We start from the raw sequence: 18,295 nt of genomic DNA, 5'->3' as shown, positions 1-18,295 counted from the left end.
CTTTCGCCGACGATCTGCTTTTGTTTCTCTCCGATCCCAGGCAGTCCATTCCTCCACTTCTGGATCTTTTTGCTCCACAGGGCTTCGGGGTTTTTAATTAATGCTGCCAAGACGGAAGCCCTTCCAATATTCCTGCAAGCCAGGGATGGGTGGGGTGATCGTTTCCCTTTCCGCTGGACTCCCTCTCCGGCTCTTAAGTATCTAGGTCTCTGGATCCCGTCTTCCCTTTCTCAGCTGTATAAATTGAATATCCCTACCCTTTTACTACAAGTTGACAGTTTACTCAAGTCCTGGGCTAAGTTCCCCCTTTTCTTCAAGGGTAGATGTCACCTGTATAAAATGGCTGCGTTCCCTAAATTCCTTTATCCTATCCATATGTTCCCAACCACTCTGCGATGAACTGATATACATGCTCACCATCGGTCTCTCCAACGTATCTTAAGGGGCGGTAAACGATGTCGGATTGCCTTAGTAAAACTACGACAACCTACCTCTAACGGAGGCTTCAATCTTTCCCATTTACCGGATTATAATCTAGCGGCCAATTATAGGTATGCGGTGGATTGGGTTTTGGATCGTGATCGTTTGTAGGTTAGAGTCCCAACTTTCTCCTGATATTCGGTTACCCTCCCTTCTACATCTCCCTAAACATCTATGGCCTCCCGACTTACGTTCAAACTCGCTTTTGTACCACACGTACAGGGCATGGACCCAAGTACGGAAACGTTTGGGTTTGGTATTTTTGCATACTATCTATATGCCCTTGTTCGTAATCCCAGATTTCAACATGGCAAATCTGCTCCTATTTTCAAGAGACTGGAGATCGAGGGGGGCCGCCTCATTACTGACTTTCTAAACCCCATGATTTCTCGTTCACTTACCTGGCAGCAGTTTTGTGACAAGTTCTCTTCTCTTTCTGTCCATCCATTACATTATTTGCAACTTCATAGTTTTGTTGTCGGTGTTTTGGCTGTGCTTTCCCCTAGGGATCACAACAATCCTATTGACAGTGTAACCCTTCGCAATCCCTCCAGCCCCCTTACCATGTCCTTTCTTTATGGGCGCATTCGACCTGTTATCACCTGGGGTTCCCTTAGACAGGGCCTGCCTGCTTGGAAGAAAGACCTCGCAAATATAGACCTGGATGTGCTAGTTGACGCTACAGTATTGAATTCCAAGCTTTTGGTGTCTCGCTCCTATAGCGAAATGTTTTAAAAATCCTCCACCGGGCATACATGACCCCGAAGCTCTATGTCACCAGCCGATTGGGCAATTGTTCTAACTGTGTCACAGCCTTTGGACCTGCCCCCATACCGCTAAATTTTGGAGTTATAAATTGATTTGTATTTTACTTAGTGAAAGAAGTATTTGACCCCTTTGCAAAACATGACTTAGTACTTGGTGGCAAAACCCTTTGTTGATAAGTCAGACAATTGTAGTTGGCCACCAGGTTTGCACACATCTCAGATTTTGTGGGCACAGCAGGATTTCAGTACTTTATGGCATAGTGTGTTGCCAATTGTTTTCTTGGTGACTATGGTCCCAGCTGCATTGAGGTCAGTGACAAGATCCTCCTGTGTAGTTCTGGGCTGATTCCTCACTGTTCTCATGATCAATGTGTTATAGACCTCAGGAAAGGTATGGTTAAGGATTTAACTATGCAGAACTAGTATTTTCTGTTACATAAGATGTTTTTCTTACTGTGGCATAAGATTAGAATGTTTTGGCTGGGGGTATGTCTGGCCACCGGGAAGATGGCTGTTTAACCCCCGTGTTCCGCCGTCACTCGCCTCTAACTTTCGCTCTACACAATAGCCCCTAAAATGGGACGCAACAAGAAGCTACCTGCAGAGCCCCCAACCCCGAGTGTTAGGAACGAGGTGTCGGCACTATGCACTGACCTGATGTTGTTGGAGCGTTGAGTTGTTGCTCTGGAGGACGCCTCAGCTATACAGCAACAGGCTGTCAGGATACCCAGGGCTCGGTTAGTCACCATCTTCACTATCTGGGACAACTTAGGCGGAGGATCGAGGACTTGGACAACCGGAGCCACCGGCAAAACATCCGGATACGCGGGGTCCCTGAGGCTAAGGCCTCTGAGGATCTCCCAATGCTCCTTACCTCGCTTCTTACAGACCTCATGGGCAGACCGATAGATGCCAGTACTGCTGTGGACCGAGTGCACCGGGTCCTGCGACCTAGAGGTACCGCCTCGACCACCCCAAGGAACATTATCTGTCATTTTATTGACTTTAAGCTTAAAGAAACCATCATGGTTCGTGCGCACGAAGTTGGCACGTGCCCACTTGGAGGTCACTCCATTACCTTCTATCACGACCTGTTAGATCTCACCCTTCAGGCGAGGCGGGCCTTGCGACCACTAACATCTGAGTTGCAGAGTGTCAGGAACTGGGTCCATACAGACGACTGTAATGACCCAGAGCGCCCAAAGATGGCGTTCAGGAGTCCAGGATGCAGTAGCGGAGTGGGACAGGGCCTGGTGCAGGGCGACTGCACTCACCCGGGTGAATGAGCACCTAGGGTTGTGCAGCCACAGACCAGCACCCTGACATAGCAGCGGATGTTGTCCAGAACAAAACAAAGTCATATCCTGCAGGCACCCTAGAGCAGGCATGAGACATAGCACTAGAATCATGTGCCGGATGCTGCAGGCTGGGAGTATGGAAGCTAAGCAGAGTAACAGCTGAAACATAGCGAGCAAGGGGGACAGAGTGAGGAACAGGGAGACCGAGCAAGAAACATAAACAGACAACACATACATGTACAGGACAGGGTAACAAGGCAAGGAACACAACTGGATAGATTTCGGCTGGGTAATTCCTTTCGCTCCCTGGTGCGACGGCAGCATGTATTGAGGGACCTCACCGTGTTTGAGTCGCTTTACGCATCCACCTCACACCTGGCCCATGGTATTTCCAGGCATTACAGCCTGTTGTTGTCCATCCTAAATCCAGTCCCCTCGGTTTTTAATGAGTCGGTGGGAGACATCATTGCAGGTCGTCCTCACGGAGGAGCAGTGGGAAAAGGTGTGTGTCCTGGCCCATCGTTGCCCTCTGAGTAATCAAGACCAGGAAATGTCCTATAAGCTACTGGCCCTCTGGTATCGGCCCCCAGAAGTGGCATCGCGCTACAATCCTGCTGTTACAGACTCATGTTGGAGGTGTGGGCTTTCCCCTGGCTCTTTGATTCACCTGTGGTGGCACTGCCTGCGAATTTTCTCATTTTGGCAAGCTGTCCATACGCGGATTACAGCCCTAACGGACAGGGCAATCCCTTTTACACCGGAATTTTATCTTCACCATATGCCTTTCTCGATCTCATGGTATAAGTCCTCTGTTGTGCGTCACCTACTCACTGCAGCAAAGGCTGGTGGGCGAGCCGACCCACCAGCCTGAGTGGGTCAGGCTGGTGGAACGCACAGGGATCTTGGAGGAGTTGGTCCACTCAGCTACAGATGCTATAGACCGACACCATAGAATTTGGTTCCACTGGTTGGAATTTATATTTGGCTTCCGATCTGAGCCCTTGTCGGAGTCACTGTAGGTGGCAGGGGGCAGGTGGGTGGTGACTTTATGGCTCTCCCTGCTTTTCCCCTTCTGTTTCTTCTCTTTTCTGCTTCCTCACTTCTTCCCACGCACCCACCCATTTTTTTTTTTGTCGTTCTCGTCATTGTTGTTACTGTTGTCGTTGTAGTCGTAGTTGTCGTTTGTGTGTGTATGACCCGATACCATCCCTTGTCCCTTCCTGTGCTCCCTCCCTTCCTCCACCCTCCCGTTGTTGTATCCCTCTCCCCCTACCCCATCCCTCTCCCTTCTTGATATCGGGGAGGCACGGTTTCTATCATTGCACTGTAAAGGTGCCGATTAACGCTGTGTTGGGCTTACAGCTCCGCCATGTCGGTTCTCATTCCCCTCTGGGGTTAATATTAATATCGTTATTATGTTATCTTATGCTTTTGGGCTTATTGCCTTCCTGTGTATTGTTTGACCGACCCCCCCCCTCTTTTTCTTTTGTACCCTGTTTATTACAAAAATTCAAAATTCAAAAAATATTGATTTACCCAAAAAGAATGTTTTGGGTACTCTGCAAAAAGATCACCAACCTGGCCTTGGTGGTAGTTTTTCCCCTCCTGAATTTTTTCTGACCGTTAGCAACCATTTTTGAGGTAGCGATACGCAGGTCTAGTTATGATATATATATATATATATATATATATATATATATATATGCAGATTTTTGTTTATAATGTGGGGCAGGCCGAGAGACTGAAGCTAGGCTTCATATCGAGACTGACTGGTATGTTTATTTTTCATGCATATATGTTTTAATAGGCATTCTATCTTTAATAAATAAGTATCTATAATTATATTCTCAGTCCTTTCTTATAATTGTGCTCACTACTTCATTTATTGAATGTGAGACCACATGTATAAAATTGAGATTTGGTAATTTATCACTTAGGGTGGAGAATAACCTATTCTTAAAACATTACATGGGAAGAAAGGTGTGAACCCATCACAATTGAAACTCCACAAGATGAGATCTTTCATGGAGCCCTAAACCAAGGGAGATTAAAAGTTATTTGTGTTTCTTCCATTTGCGAATAATTGCACCAAGCTGCTTGGGGATGGTCTTGTAGCCTATTCCAGCCTTCTGTAGGTCTACAATCTTGTCCCTGACATCATTGGACAGCTCTTTGGTCTTGGCCATAGTGGAGAGTTTTGGATCTGATTGATTGATTGCTTCTGTGGACAGGTGTTTTATACAGGTAACAATCTGAGATTAGGAGCATTCCCTTTAAGAGAGTGCTCCTAATCTCAGCTGGTTACCTGTATAAAAAGACACCTGGGAGCCAGACATCTTGCTGATTGATAGGGGATCAAGTACTTATTTCACTGAAATCAATGCAAAATCAATGTATAACTTATTTGAAATGCGTTATTCTGGATTTTTTTGTTGTTATTCTGTCTCTCACTGTTCAAATAAAGCTACCATTAAAATTATAGACTGATCATGTCAGTGAGCAAACGTACAAAATAAGCACGGTGTCCGAAACAGGAACGGAGCGTAGCGCAGGTTTGATAAGCAAGGTGTTTTAATGAGCAACCAATAATAAACATACAGTTCCAACGAAAGAAACACAGCAGTGTAGATTCATAAACAAATTCACAGTTCCAGTACAAAGGGCAAAGGCAAGTAGCGTAGTCAAAAACAGTTCCAAGGTCAAAGGCAGGCAGCGTAGGTTCATAAACGAGGTCACAGTTCCAGTATAAAGGGCAAAGACAAATAGCGTAGTCAAAAACAGTTCCAAGGTCAAAGGCAGGCAGCGTAGGTTCATAAACGAGGGCACAGTTCCATATAAAGGGCAAAGGCAAGTAGAGGAATCCAATAAAGGGGAACAACTGTCAGGATCAAGGCGAGGAACCCGATATGCAGGAAAACCCAGCAAAGTCCAAATCAAACCAAGGGTTTAGCAGCGTAGCCGGTAACAATAGCCAGAGGGTCAGGATAGGAGACAGCAACGTAGTCGGTAACAATAGCCAAAGGGTCAGGGTTGGAGACAGCAGCGTAGTCGGTATCAATAGCCAAAGGGTCAGGATTGGAGATAGCAGCGTAGTCAGTATCAATAGCCAAAGGGTTAAATAACAGGAATCAGGAGAGAACAACTAAGTAGCTCTTAACAGCACAATAACTGAGCACTGAATGATTCTCAGTGCTCATTTTTAAATCTACCACCAGAGGTCGCCCTTCCCCCTGTACATGCTGACGGTGGTGTGTTCCCCGCCCTCTCCATTCAGGAGTGAATAAGGAGAGGTGGGGGCGCGCGCGCGCACTCTTGGAGACCGGCATTGTGGCAGGAGCGGTGAGAGCGGCGGCGTGGGAGCTGGTACCCGCAGTCAGCGAGTACTCAGGTGAGTGACTGCGCTGGGGGGTTTTCTGTGGACCCTGAAAACAACGGATCAAATACCGTAAAGTCACGTAGAATGTTCTACGTGGTGTGAGAAGGATAGGGGTAAGGGAGTCTGGCTCCTCCCTTGATTGGCAGCTGCCTCCCTCCGTCCTTCGGAACGAAGCCACGCCCCCCCCGCCTTGAGGAAAGCGCGCGCTTTTGCCAAGCGTGGCGTGCGGCAAAAATCGAGGCCCGGGATATGGCCTTCCCCGCGGACGAGCGATCACACCACGAGGGAGCCGGTGTCCGGAACCCGTCCCAGGTCCTGACACAGGGGATCAAATAGTTTATTCCTTCACTGTATATTCCTATATACAGTGAAGGAAAAAACTATTTGATCCCCTGCTTATTTTGTACGTTTACTCACTGACATGATCAGTCATGTCTGTAGGGACAGAAGGAACAGAAGGCACCCCTGCCTAGTGCCATTCCTCAAATTATGAGCACAGATATTTGGGCCCATTGTTCTCACTGATGGATGGGCATATATATTGCCCTGTGCATACAACCTTGAATTTCCAAAAGCATTCAGAGCCCGGCTCAAAAAATTACAGCCACCTTTTTACTAACCACTTCACAAACAGAAATGCGGGGGTCATTAAACTGCCAGTTCTCCTGTGTAATAGCAGGGAGATCTCCCTGCCGATAAAGCTGAGGACATAATATTACGTCCTCCTTTTTAAGTGCCGTTTTTGCTAGGGCATAATATTATGTTTCCTAGTCCTATGGGGTTAAAGTAAAAAATAACATTTTAGTGATATCATACAAGTGAAGAAAATAAAGCATGACTCTAGCAAAAACAAACAAAAAATGTGTAATGTATAATCTTGAAATCTTGCTACATGCACAAAGGAGTTTTAAAATTCTGCCTTAGAGGTCCATTCAGAACAAGTGAAGTTGAGTAGATGGTATTTACAAAGAAAATATACTGTTTCATTGTTCAGTGCTGCAGAATATGATAATGCTATTTAAATGAATATATAATAATACATATACCGTATATTCCGGCGTATAAGACGACCCCCAACTTTTCCAGTTAAAATATAGAGTTTGGGCTATACTCGCCGTAAAAGGCTACCCCTCTACCCAGTATACAACAACCAGCCAATCACGGCAAGCAATGTACCTTACTGGTGATTGGCTGGTTGTTGCATACAAAGCCTGCTTGGATTGGGTGGGTCAGCTCTCCCTAACATATGCCTGTCCACACACACATGTATAGACATACACTGCCCTCACACACCCCTTCCTTTACACACATATACGTAAGTCGTCTTATATGCCGTAATATACGGTAATATGAATGCTCAAACACAGGAGTTGTTCTTGTGAATCTTACCTTGAAGCATGCTACGATAAGCAGTCTCAGAAATAGCATATATGTGAGGAGGCATCTCATGACGTTTTTTTCCCCGGTACATTTCCACTATTTGTTCAGTGTATATAGGCAAGTTCTTGTAAGGATTAATTACTACACAAAAGAGGCCTGAATATGTCTGTATAAAAAAGAGAAACCCATGTTAATTTACCGTATGAAGGCCATAGAGCAGCTGAACATTTTTTTTGGAATATAAGATGCAAAGAAATATAAGAGACATCAAACCTTAAACAGAAATATGCAATTAAATATTTTTTTAGCTTTATGACTTAAATTATATTTGTAGTCCACTTCTCAGCTCCCATTCTTTTCCTCTTTTCCACATCCATTCCTATTTACCTATTGTTACATAGTCTAAGTGTCTCCTTCCCTCTCCCCTCCATGATTCAGTGTTTGTCACTTTTTTGTCCAAGTGTCCCTAAAACGTACACATTTGGATCATGCATATTTACATATAGGTACACCTGCACTAGGATGTTTCCAGTGCATATAGATTAATGTATTAATATGCATAAAGGACTAGAAATGGAAAAACTTTTCATTGTTTCGATCTAGCATCCAATTAAACGATACTTAAAATGCCTAGAACATTCTGAAAGGTTCAATTTACACACTGACTAAGACTAGTACAACAAATTAAGTAACTTATTCTCTACTAATAAATGTAGTACACAAATAAATGCTCAGTTCTGCTTACACACACACACACACACACACACACATACACACATACATACATGATCACACATATCCATACTGACACTAGGGCTGCAACTAACGATTATTTTCGATTAATCGGATAAAAAAAAATGAATGTAAATTTTTCATTTATTTAAAATAATTTAATAAACAAATGATGCTAAATACAAACAGCAGAATAAAAAAAAAACTTTGATAAAATGCATTTTCTTGTCTTTATTTCCCAACCAACCCCCCCAATTTATGCACATTTGAGCTTGCAACCCTGCCTCCCAGACATGCCACGCTGCCTCCCAGACATGCCACTCCACTCTACCCCCAGATATGCCACTGTGGCCCCTGATACACCACTCCATCCTCCCCAGACATGCCACACCACACTGCCTCCCAGACATGTCACGCTGCCCTCCCCACATATACCATTCCACTCTACCCCCAGATATGCCACTCCACTCTACCCCCAGATATGCCACTGTGGCCCCAGATATGCCTTATACACCCTGATACACCACTCTGTCCTCCCCAGACATGCCACACTGCCCTCCCCACATATGCCTTATATACCCTATATGCCTTATACCCCCCAGATATCTCATAGTCCCCTCAGAGTCGCATCACACTGACACCATACTTTTAAAAATAATCTTCACTGCCCCCAGGATTTAGATTCCCCTTAGTTTGCCCCCCTTTACCTCTAACTGCACCTTAAATTAACTTTATTAAATTAATTAAATTAACCCTAAACACCCCATTAACCATAACCACCCCTAAATTAACCCTAAATACCCCATCAACCACAACTGCCCCTAAATTAACCCAAACACTCCATGAACCACAACTGCCCCTAAATTAACCCTAAACACTGCATTAACCACAGCATCCCCTAAATTAACCCTAAAGACCCCATCAACCACAGCATCCCCTAAATTAACCCTAAACACCCCATTAACCACAGTTGCCCCTAAATTAACCCTAAACACCCCATTAACCATAACTGCGCCTAAATTAACCCCCACCTCCCCTACATTTCAGCAGCCCAAATATTAATTTCATACTTACAGTTAGATGAGTGTCACAGCCATGTGGTTCTGGGAGAAGGAAGGGGCAGGGCCAGTTGTCACAGTGATTACAGGGAGGGACTGGTAAGTAGGAACTGCTGCTGTGAGTCACTGAAACTGATTATATAATGATTCAACTAATCAATAATGAAATTCATTGGCAACGATTTTCATTATCGATTTTATCGATTAGGTGTTGCAGCCCTAATTGACACATAAACACACTTACACATACATTCAGCACATATCCTGCTTCTCTTAGCCTCTCCCTCCACCAATCACACTGAGCTCCAGCTTTCTTTCTGGTGCTTGCACACTGTGTGAGCAGCCTGGCTTTTACCACAGGATCAGGTAACATTGTGTTACACCCATTTGGTGTACGTCCTGACCTTCTTGCAGCAGCAGGGACACATCCTTGCTGCCGCAGGGACACATCCTTGCCGCTACACCCTGGACTCCCCCCTGTCAGCATTGCTGGCTTTCTGCTTCTCGATCTCCTGTAACAGCTGCCAGCGAGAATGCTGAAAAACGGTTACTATTAAATCCCCGATCACACGACCAGGCATTCCCTTCCAGGTCATGTCACTGCGGATATCACCCGGAAGGTCATCGGAGGACAGGATATCCCCTGCAGGGTCTGTCTAGATCGGTGCAGGGGGGTTGCAAGGAGGAGAAAAAAAGAAAAAGAGTGTTAGTGATTTTTTTTAACAATAAAAATAATCACTAAAACAATAAAATAAATATATATATTTTTTCAAAAACAATAAAGTGAGCTAAGTGATGTAATTGTGACATCACTGGCATTAATAACATGTTTAAGAGGCCCCTAAGAGGACCTCTAACCATACTGCACTGATATCAATGCAATTAAAAAAAATACAAAAAATAAAATATATAAAAAAGATTATAATAATAATAATAATAATGAAAAAACCCTTACATCCCATTGCCCTTACACAACATCTAAAGGGTATAACCCTCCTGCCCCCGTTCAAAACCCCCAAACCCGTTAAGCCATAAGTATAAAAAATACTACCCTATAGGGTACTATATTATTATTATCTTTTTTTTATATAACGCTAACAGCTTACACAGTGCTTAATACAATACATATATTCAAGGGGTATAACAAGACAAGAATTGACAGACTAAGACAAACCAATACATTAGGTGGAGAGAGCCCTGCTCGCAAGCTTACAATCTTGAAGGAATGGGGTGACAAACATAAGGCACAGAGAAAGGATGAGAGGTAGTGTGGTGGTTGTATCAATGATAAGGAAGTTCTAGCAGTTAAGATGGTATGCTTCTCTGAAGAAGTGGGTTTTGAGATGTTTCTTGAATGTCGGGAGGGAGGGTGAATGCTGAAGGTTCGTTGGTAGATACCAGAGATATGGGGAAATCTTGTAGATGGGAAAAGGAAGAGGTGATAAGTGAGGAGGAGAGCCTTAGCCCATGGGAAGAACGTAGGGATCGAGTAGGAGAGTATTTGCTTATAAGAAATGTATGGAGGAACAGTATTATGGAGGTCCTTATGTTAGTACCAGGATTTTAAATGTAATTCTAAAGGTAATTGGGAGGCAGTAGAGGGTTTCACAGAGTGAGGAAGCAGAAGAGGAGCGGCGTGCAAGGAAGATAAGCCTAGCAGCAGCATTTAGGACAGACTGTAGAGGGGAGAGTCGAGACAGTGGAATGCCAACCAGAAGAGTGTTGCAAAGACGGGAAATGATAAGTGAATGAACCAGAGTTTTTGTGGATTCTTGGGTGAGGAATGGGCGGATACGAGGTGCAAGCGGCAGGATCTGGCGAGGGACTGAATGTGAGAGATGAAGGAAAGGAGTCAAGGATGACCCCAAGGCATCGGGCCTGGTTAGTAGGAGAGATAGTCGTGTTGTTAATGGTGATAGAGAATTCAGGTTTTGACATCCATGAAGAAATAGCAGACAAGCAATTGGTAATACGGGACATGAGAGATGGAGAGAGAGCAGGAGAAGACAGGTAGGTAGGTATATGTAAGGGATGGATATGGCCCTCTAGAAAAAAGAAAAAAAAAACAACTAGGGATGTAGGGTATTTCCATAATCAGGAGATGCAGCTAAACAATTTTGACCTGGTTTCTTTGCCGTAACACATACCCTGTGCGAAAAAATCTACACAGAAGTGTTGGTGGAAAAAAGCGCAGGAAATCATTTTTGTGGCCACTTTTGACAGTGATTGGTGGCCAAATAGATGCCTGAAGAGTGCCCAAATACCCCTAATATGATAGTCTGGGTTGTCTGCTTTATAGAAATATATACTTTTGTGGGTATTTTTGCTTTATTTGTTTAAAATTAGAGTTGCAATCCCATCATACCCAATGTAAAAATGATACGGCTTTATAAAGAATAATATACACCTTATAGTATGTTCCCTATAAGCAGAGGCATATCTACTGAAAATAGCGCCTATGGCAAGCACTGAAATTGCACCCCTGTCCAAATATTTACTAGCCCCTGCTGCCCATATATATATATAGCAGGGACTAATTATATATATATATATATATATATATATATATATATTAGTCCCTGCTGCCGATAGCAGGTATAGATCAACACACAAACCCAGATCAATTGAAATTCAGTTGTGATCTCAGCACTGAAGGAATATATACCCTCCCCCCTACCCACTATATACCCTCTCCCCAACCCACTATATACCCTCTCTCCCCACCCACTATATACCCTCTCTCCCCTACCCACTATATACCCTCTCCCCCCTACCCACTATATACCCTCTCCCCCCACCCACTATATACCCTCTCCCCCCACCCACTTTTTGATGCGGGGGAGAACGAGGGGCACCGAGCGGTTGCTAGGCGCTCCTCTCTCTCTCCTCCGCATCAAAAAAAAAAGACAGTGTTTAAATAGTGGGTGGGGGGGAGGGTATATAGTGGGTAGGGGGGGAGGGTATATAGTGGGTAGGGGGGGAGGGTATATAGTGGGTAGGGGGGGAGGGTATATAGTGGGTAGGGGGGGAGGGCATATAGTGGCTAGGGGGGAGGGTATATAGTGGCTAGGGGGGGAGAGGATATATAGTGGGTAGGGGGGGAGAGGATATATAGTGGGTAGGGGGAGAGAGAGGGTATATAGTGGGTAGGGGGAGAGAGAGGGTATATAGTGGGTGGGAGGGAGAGGGTATATAGTGGGTGGGAGGGAGAGGGTATATAGTGGGTGGGAGGGAGAGGGTATATAGTGGGTGGGGGGAGCCATAGGTGCCATACCCTAGATACGCCTCTGCCTATAAGTGCTGGGAAAGTATGGAAAATCCATATAAATTAGGTATTTCTGAAATCAGGACACCTGAATTGATAAACTTGGAGGGGATTTTTCATCACTTTACCTAATTTTGTGCTGATTCAGAGGGGAAAATATATAAAATTATTTACTAAATTTCTCATCCTAAATTTTCAGCAAATTATCTTTATTATTATTATTGTTGTATCAAAAGAAAGCCCTCTCTCCTTGAAAAAACAATATATAGTTTACATGGGTACACTATCCACAGGAAAGAAGAATAATCGCTTAACTGACATACCGCAAAAATGGCAAAATTGCTCTGGAATTTGTGTTATTCATTAAGCAAACACTTGTGTTCATTAAGCAAACACTTGAGAAATATGTAATCATGTAACCTGATGCTATAGTTGCGTGACAAAAAATGTTTTTGTGTTATTACCAATTTTCAGTATATGTTTACAAAAAATACTTAAATCTACACATATTCAACAAAAATATACTTACGGGAAGTATTTAAAAAAAAAAACATTTATTTTAAGAAACCTCATGCATTTTGGAAGTTTTATAAGATAAAATGAACTTAAGGATAACTCCCTTGTTCCACGATGTACCATTTGCCTCAAAAATATAAAGGTCAAATGAAAGAATGTGGAAATTGTTGGAAATGTGCTGGCCTCTCTTTTTGCAGATGATAAAAAGGTATGCAGCTGGTCAGACATTAATTGAGGAACAAGCCAATTGGCAAGTGATTAAAATAAGAGGTATGTTTGAAAGTATGTCAGTGTTCTTGACGGATACCCAAGACCTTTCTTCTGGACCGAAACCTTTCCAGTGTACCAGATATTGAATAGTGTTACGGAATCTACGAGAATCCAGGATCGATTGGATCTCATATTCAAGGTGAGTATCAATTAATACCGGGCGAGGACGCGGGATACTCTTGGTATAGCGATTACAAACAAGGGGCTTTAGTAAGGATACATGAAAAACTCTAGGAATACGAAGACTAGGGGGAAGTTGAAGTTCATAAGCAACAGGGTTAATTCTCCGAAGAACACGAAACGGACCAATAAAGCGAGGAGCCAGTTTGGAGGAAGCGACTTTGAGCTTGATATTCTTCGTGGAAAGCCAGACACGATCCCCTGCCATATAAGATGGACCCAACCGGCGATGTCTATTGACCTGGCGTTTATAGGTCTCAGATGCTGTAGACAAACATTGACGTGTCTTCGCCCAAATGGAAGGGAGTTGAAAATAATGGTCAACAGCGGGAACAGGAGTCTCTGGAAACACTGAGGGCAAGGTGGCAGGGTGAAAGCCATAGTTGCAAAAAAAATGAGAAACTTTAGAGGCTTCATGCGTGACATTATTTCTTGCAAATTCAGCCCACGGGAGCAATCTGGCCCAGTCGGAGTGATGATCTCCAATAAAACAGCGAAGGATCTGTTCTAGGGATTTATTTGTTCTCTCGGTGCACCCATTAGTTTGAGGATGGTAAGCAGATGAGAGGGCTAGAGAAATCCCTAGTGCTTTACAGAATGTTCTCCAGAAGGTGGCAGTGAACTGAACTCCTCTATCAGACACAATCTGCGTCGGGAGGCCATGGAGTCTAACGATTTCTCGAACAAAAACAGGTACCAATTCGGGCACAGAGGGGAGTTTGGGCAAAGGGATGAAATGTGCCAACTTCGAAAACCTATCAACGACGACAAAAATAACGGTACAACCTTCAGAAACAGGTAAGTCCACCATAAAATCCATAGCGATATGGGACCAAGGACGAACAGGAACAGGCAGAGGTAGTAACAATCCGGCAGGACGAGAGTGAGAAGCTTTGGCAGTAGTACATTGAAGACACGCGATTACAAAATCATGACAGTCGGATCAAAGCTCAGGCCACCAAAAGTCCCTAGAGATAATGTCCGCCGTGCGCCGAGCATTGGGATGTCCAGCAATAAGGGATGAATGAGCCCAGTATAGCACTTGACGCCTTTCAGATTCAGGTACAAATAGAGTACCCATGGGCCAAGCACTGTGAACCGGAGAACGAGACTGAGCCTTCAATATGCGCTTCGTCAAAGAAGAATCGAGTTGTGTGGTAATAGCAGAAATTATACGAGCTGCAGGGATAATAGGTTCAGGAGTCGGATTGTCCTCAGAGGTAGAAAGAAATTGTCTGGAAAGCGCGTCGGCCTTGACATTTCTTGATCCCGGTCTGTAGGAGATAATAAAATTAAATCTGGACAAAAACAGAGTCCATCGGGCCTGTCTAGGGTTTAGGCGTTTAGCCGCGCTGAGATATTCCAGGTTCCTATGATCAGTGAGGATAGTGATGGGATTACGAGCCCCCTCGAGAAGATGTCGCCATTCTTGTAGAGCCCAAATAATACCAAGCAACTCCCGGTTACCGACGTCATAATTAGCTTCGGTAGAGGAGAATTTGCGGGAAAAATAGGCGCAGGGATGTAGACGACTGTGAAATTCTTTACGTTGTGAAAGTACAGCCCCAACCCCGATCTCGGAGGCATCGACTTCGATAATAAAGGGTTTAGTGACGTCTGGGTGTACTAACACAGGAGCAGAGGAGAATGCCCGTTTCAGGAGAGAAAATGCTCGTTCGGCATCTTTGGACCAAATTTTACAATTGGCCCCTTTCCTGGTAAGGGCGGTAAGGGGAGCGATGATCTTGGAAAATTTTTTTATGAATTTTCTGTAATAGTTTGCAAAACCCAGAAAACGTTGTAGAGGTTTTAAGGCCGCCGGTTGGGGCCATTCTGCTATGGCTGAGAGCTTAGCTGGATCCATCTCGAACCCTGAAGCAGAAATAATGTATCCCAGAAACGAAATGCGTGGAACTGCGAATTGGCATATTTCGAGTTTAGCATATAAGTTATTCTGCCGAAGACGCTGAAGGACTATACGGACGTGCTTCTGATGAGTTTCGAGATCCGGCGAATGAATCAATATGTCATCAAGATACACGATAACAAATTGAAGTGCAATGTCACGAAAAATGTCATTTATCAATTCTTGAAAAACTGCAGGAGCGTTACATAGTCCAAAAGGCATTACAGTATATTCATAATGTCCCATGCGTGTGTTGAAGGCCGTCTTCCATTCATCCCCTTCCCTAATGCGAATAAGGTTATAAGCACCTCTCAGGTCTAATTTAGTAAATATTACAGAGTCTCTCAAACGATCAAACAGTTCAGGAATAAGAGGAAGGGGATACTTGTTTTTGACAGTAATATTATTGAGCCCCCTATAGTCAATGCAAGGACGTAAACTGCCATCTTTCTTAGTAACAAAAAAGAACCCAGCTCCAGCCGGAGAGGTGGATTTACGAATAAAACCCCTTTGAAGGTTGTCTTGGATATATGCTTCCAGAGCCTTAGATTCCGGAAGAGACAGCGGGTACGTTCTTCCCCTGGGGGGCATGGTACCGGGAAATAATTCAATGTGGCAGTCATAGGGATGGTGGGGAGGTAACACCTCCGCTTTGTTTTTATCAAAAACATCTGCGTAATCCAGGCAATAGGCAGGCAACGGTGCAACAGCGACAGAGGCTAGGTTAGCCTTGGTACGGGAAGGTTTCAAGAGGCAATTCTTCTGGCAGTGCAATCCCCAGGCTGTGATATCTTTAAGTCTCCAATGAATGGAAGGATTGTGCAATTGTAACCATGGGAGCCCCAGGATAATGGGGCACTTGGGTGATGAGATGACCATAAGGGAAATAGTCTCTTGGTGAAGTAATCCAACGTGCAGCAGGAGAGGCAAAGTGCTATGAGTGACGGCAGCGGGGTGCAACGGGAAACCATCAATGGCAGAGATGGCAATGGGAGAACCAAGAGGGGCACAGGGGACATGGTTTTGTTTAACGAAGCTGGAATCGATGAATGAACCAGCAGCCCCAGAGTCGATCATAGCCGTGGTACAAATCCGGTGACCGCTCCATCCCACGGAAACAGAAATAAGGAATCGGTCATCAGGAATCGGAGGAGCAGAAAAATGCTCACCCAGGACAGGCTCCTTAACTGCGCCTAGGTGCGGAAGTTTCCCGGCCTCGAGGGACACAGTCTGACAAAGTGACCCTTCTGTCCGCAATAGAAACAAAGAGCCAAAGATCTCCTACGAGACCTTTCTTCAGATGTGAGTTTTGTAGCACCCAGTTCCATAGGTTCATCCACGGGAGGACTTGGACTAGGGCTGGAGAAGGTACGAGGAGAGTCATACGAAGATTTGGTCCATCTTTTAGTCTTTTGGGACTGTCTCTCTCGGAAGCGTGTGTCAATCTTTAGGGCCAAAGCCACGAATTCCTCAAAATCTACAGGGAGATCTTTGGTGGATAATTCATCTTTCAATCGTTCCGATAAACCATCGTAGAACGCTGCAATAAGAGCCTCAGGAGACCAGTTTACCTCGGCAGCAATAGTCTTGAATTCAATGGCATATTCCGCCACAGTCTTATAGCCCTGAGAAACATGTAGCAAAGAAAGAGAGGCAGTGGCCGCCTTCCCTGGAACATCGAACGTCTTCCGAAAGGTAGAGATGAAGGCCGCGCAATTGTAGACAAGTGGAGAATTCATTTCCCATAATGGAGAGGCCCATGCCAAAGCTTTGCCAGACAGAAGGGAGATAATGTATCCTACTTTGGCCTTTTCGGAGGAAAACATGTGAGGAGAGAGCTCAAATTGTATAGAGCACTGGTTCAAAAAGCCACGACAAGACATAGGGTCCCCTGCATATCGACTTGGAGGAGGCAGTTTCATGGAAACAGAAGGGGAGTCAGTAGACACAGGAGGACTTGAAACCGAAGGTTGAGCAGCAGACGTGGAGGAAGCAGCTGTAGGGCTAGGGTCTGACCGGGACAACAGGATTTGCATAGCATGGGATAGCTGATCCATTTTATCCTCGAGGCTAGTGAAGCGAGCTTCGTGAGCTTGAATCGCCTGCCCCTGGGCAGAGAGGACCTTGCCGTACTCAGAGGGATCCATGACCCTGGTGTAATGTCACGTCTACCACAAGCCAGAGCACTCACCGCAGAAGTTCTTCTCCTGGAGGAGTGCGCAGAGACGCAACCCCAGGTATTCGATGATCCCAACAGTGAGGAGGCCCCGGAGTAGGTAGATATGGAGAGGTAGATAGTCTCTGGGTACAGCTGGAGAGATCTCCACCAAAGTAACGTAGGAGGAGGGCAAAACTAACGCAGAGTCAGACGAGCCAGGGGTCATACACAGGACGGGTAGTCAGCCAGAAGGTGGGTCAGATCCAAAGCAGGTAGTCAGACGATCCAGGTCATACACAGGACGGGTAGTCAGCCAGAAGGTGGGTCAGAACCAAAGCGGGTAGTCAGACGATCCAGGTCATACACGTAGAGACAAACACAGCCAAATCGTAGAGCAAAGGGTAGTCAGGACAAGCCAAAGGGTCAGATAATCCAGTAAATCAGATAATACGTACAGTAGCAATAACCAGCAAAAAGACCACACCAGGGTACCGGTAACAGGGCTTCTGGGTTTTTAAATTTGGCGCCAGTAGACACCACGCCCCCAATGCTGACGTCACACGCGCCCCCTGCCTGCCAAACGCGGCAGCTGCAGCTAAACCTAGCTGCAGTTACGCGCGTGTCCAGCAGAGGGAGCACGACCGCAACAGCGAGCACCCAGCCGGCGCTTCCTCCTGACCTCGCCACGAGGTAAGTGAAGCGGCGAGCCGGGAGCCGAGCGGACGGACGCAGGACGACGGGGGACAGCGGATCCACGGGAGCGGGTGACAGCTGCTGGCGGCAGCGGTACGCTACGGTGGCGTCGGACCCCGCGGCGGCGCCCCCTGGAGTGTGGCGCCCTGTGCGGTCGCACAGGTCGCACACCCCAAAGGCCGGCCCTGCCTCCACTCTGGGATCTGGTGAGCGTCT

The 18,295-nt window shown here is 45.4% G+C and overlaps 1 protein-coding gene across 2 annotated transcripts in view; it reads right to left on the bottom strand.

Annotated features, from left to right (window-relative positions):
* Positions 1-18,295, bottom strand: part of LOC128470678 (myosin-10-like) — a 211,148-nt gene that overhangs the window by 159,753 nt on the left and 33,100 nt on the right. For both annotated transcript variants that reach the window (XM_053452577.1, XM_053452578.1), the window contains exon 3: positions 7,311-7,467. In XM_053452577.1, the coding sequence (XP_053308552.1) occupies positions 7,311-7,467 (157 nt within the window). The remainder of the gene's footprint in view (positions 1-7,310; positions 7,468-18,295) is intronic.

Source organism: Spea bombifrons, chromosome 12, assembly GCF_027358695.1.
Source record: "Spea bombifrons isolate aSpeBom1 chromosome 12, aSpeBom1.2.pri, whole genome shotgun sequence".
NCBI lineage: Eukaryota > Metazoa > Chordata > Amphibia > Anura > Pelobatidae > Spea > Spea bombifrons.
Note: the sequence above shows the minus strand (reverse complement) of the source record. Positions and strands in the feature narration are given on the sequence as shown.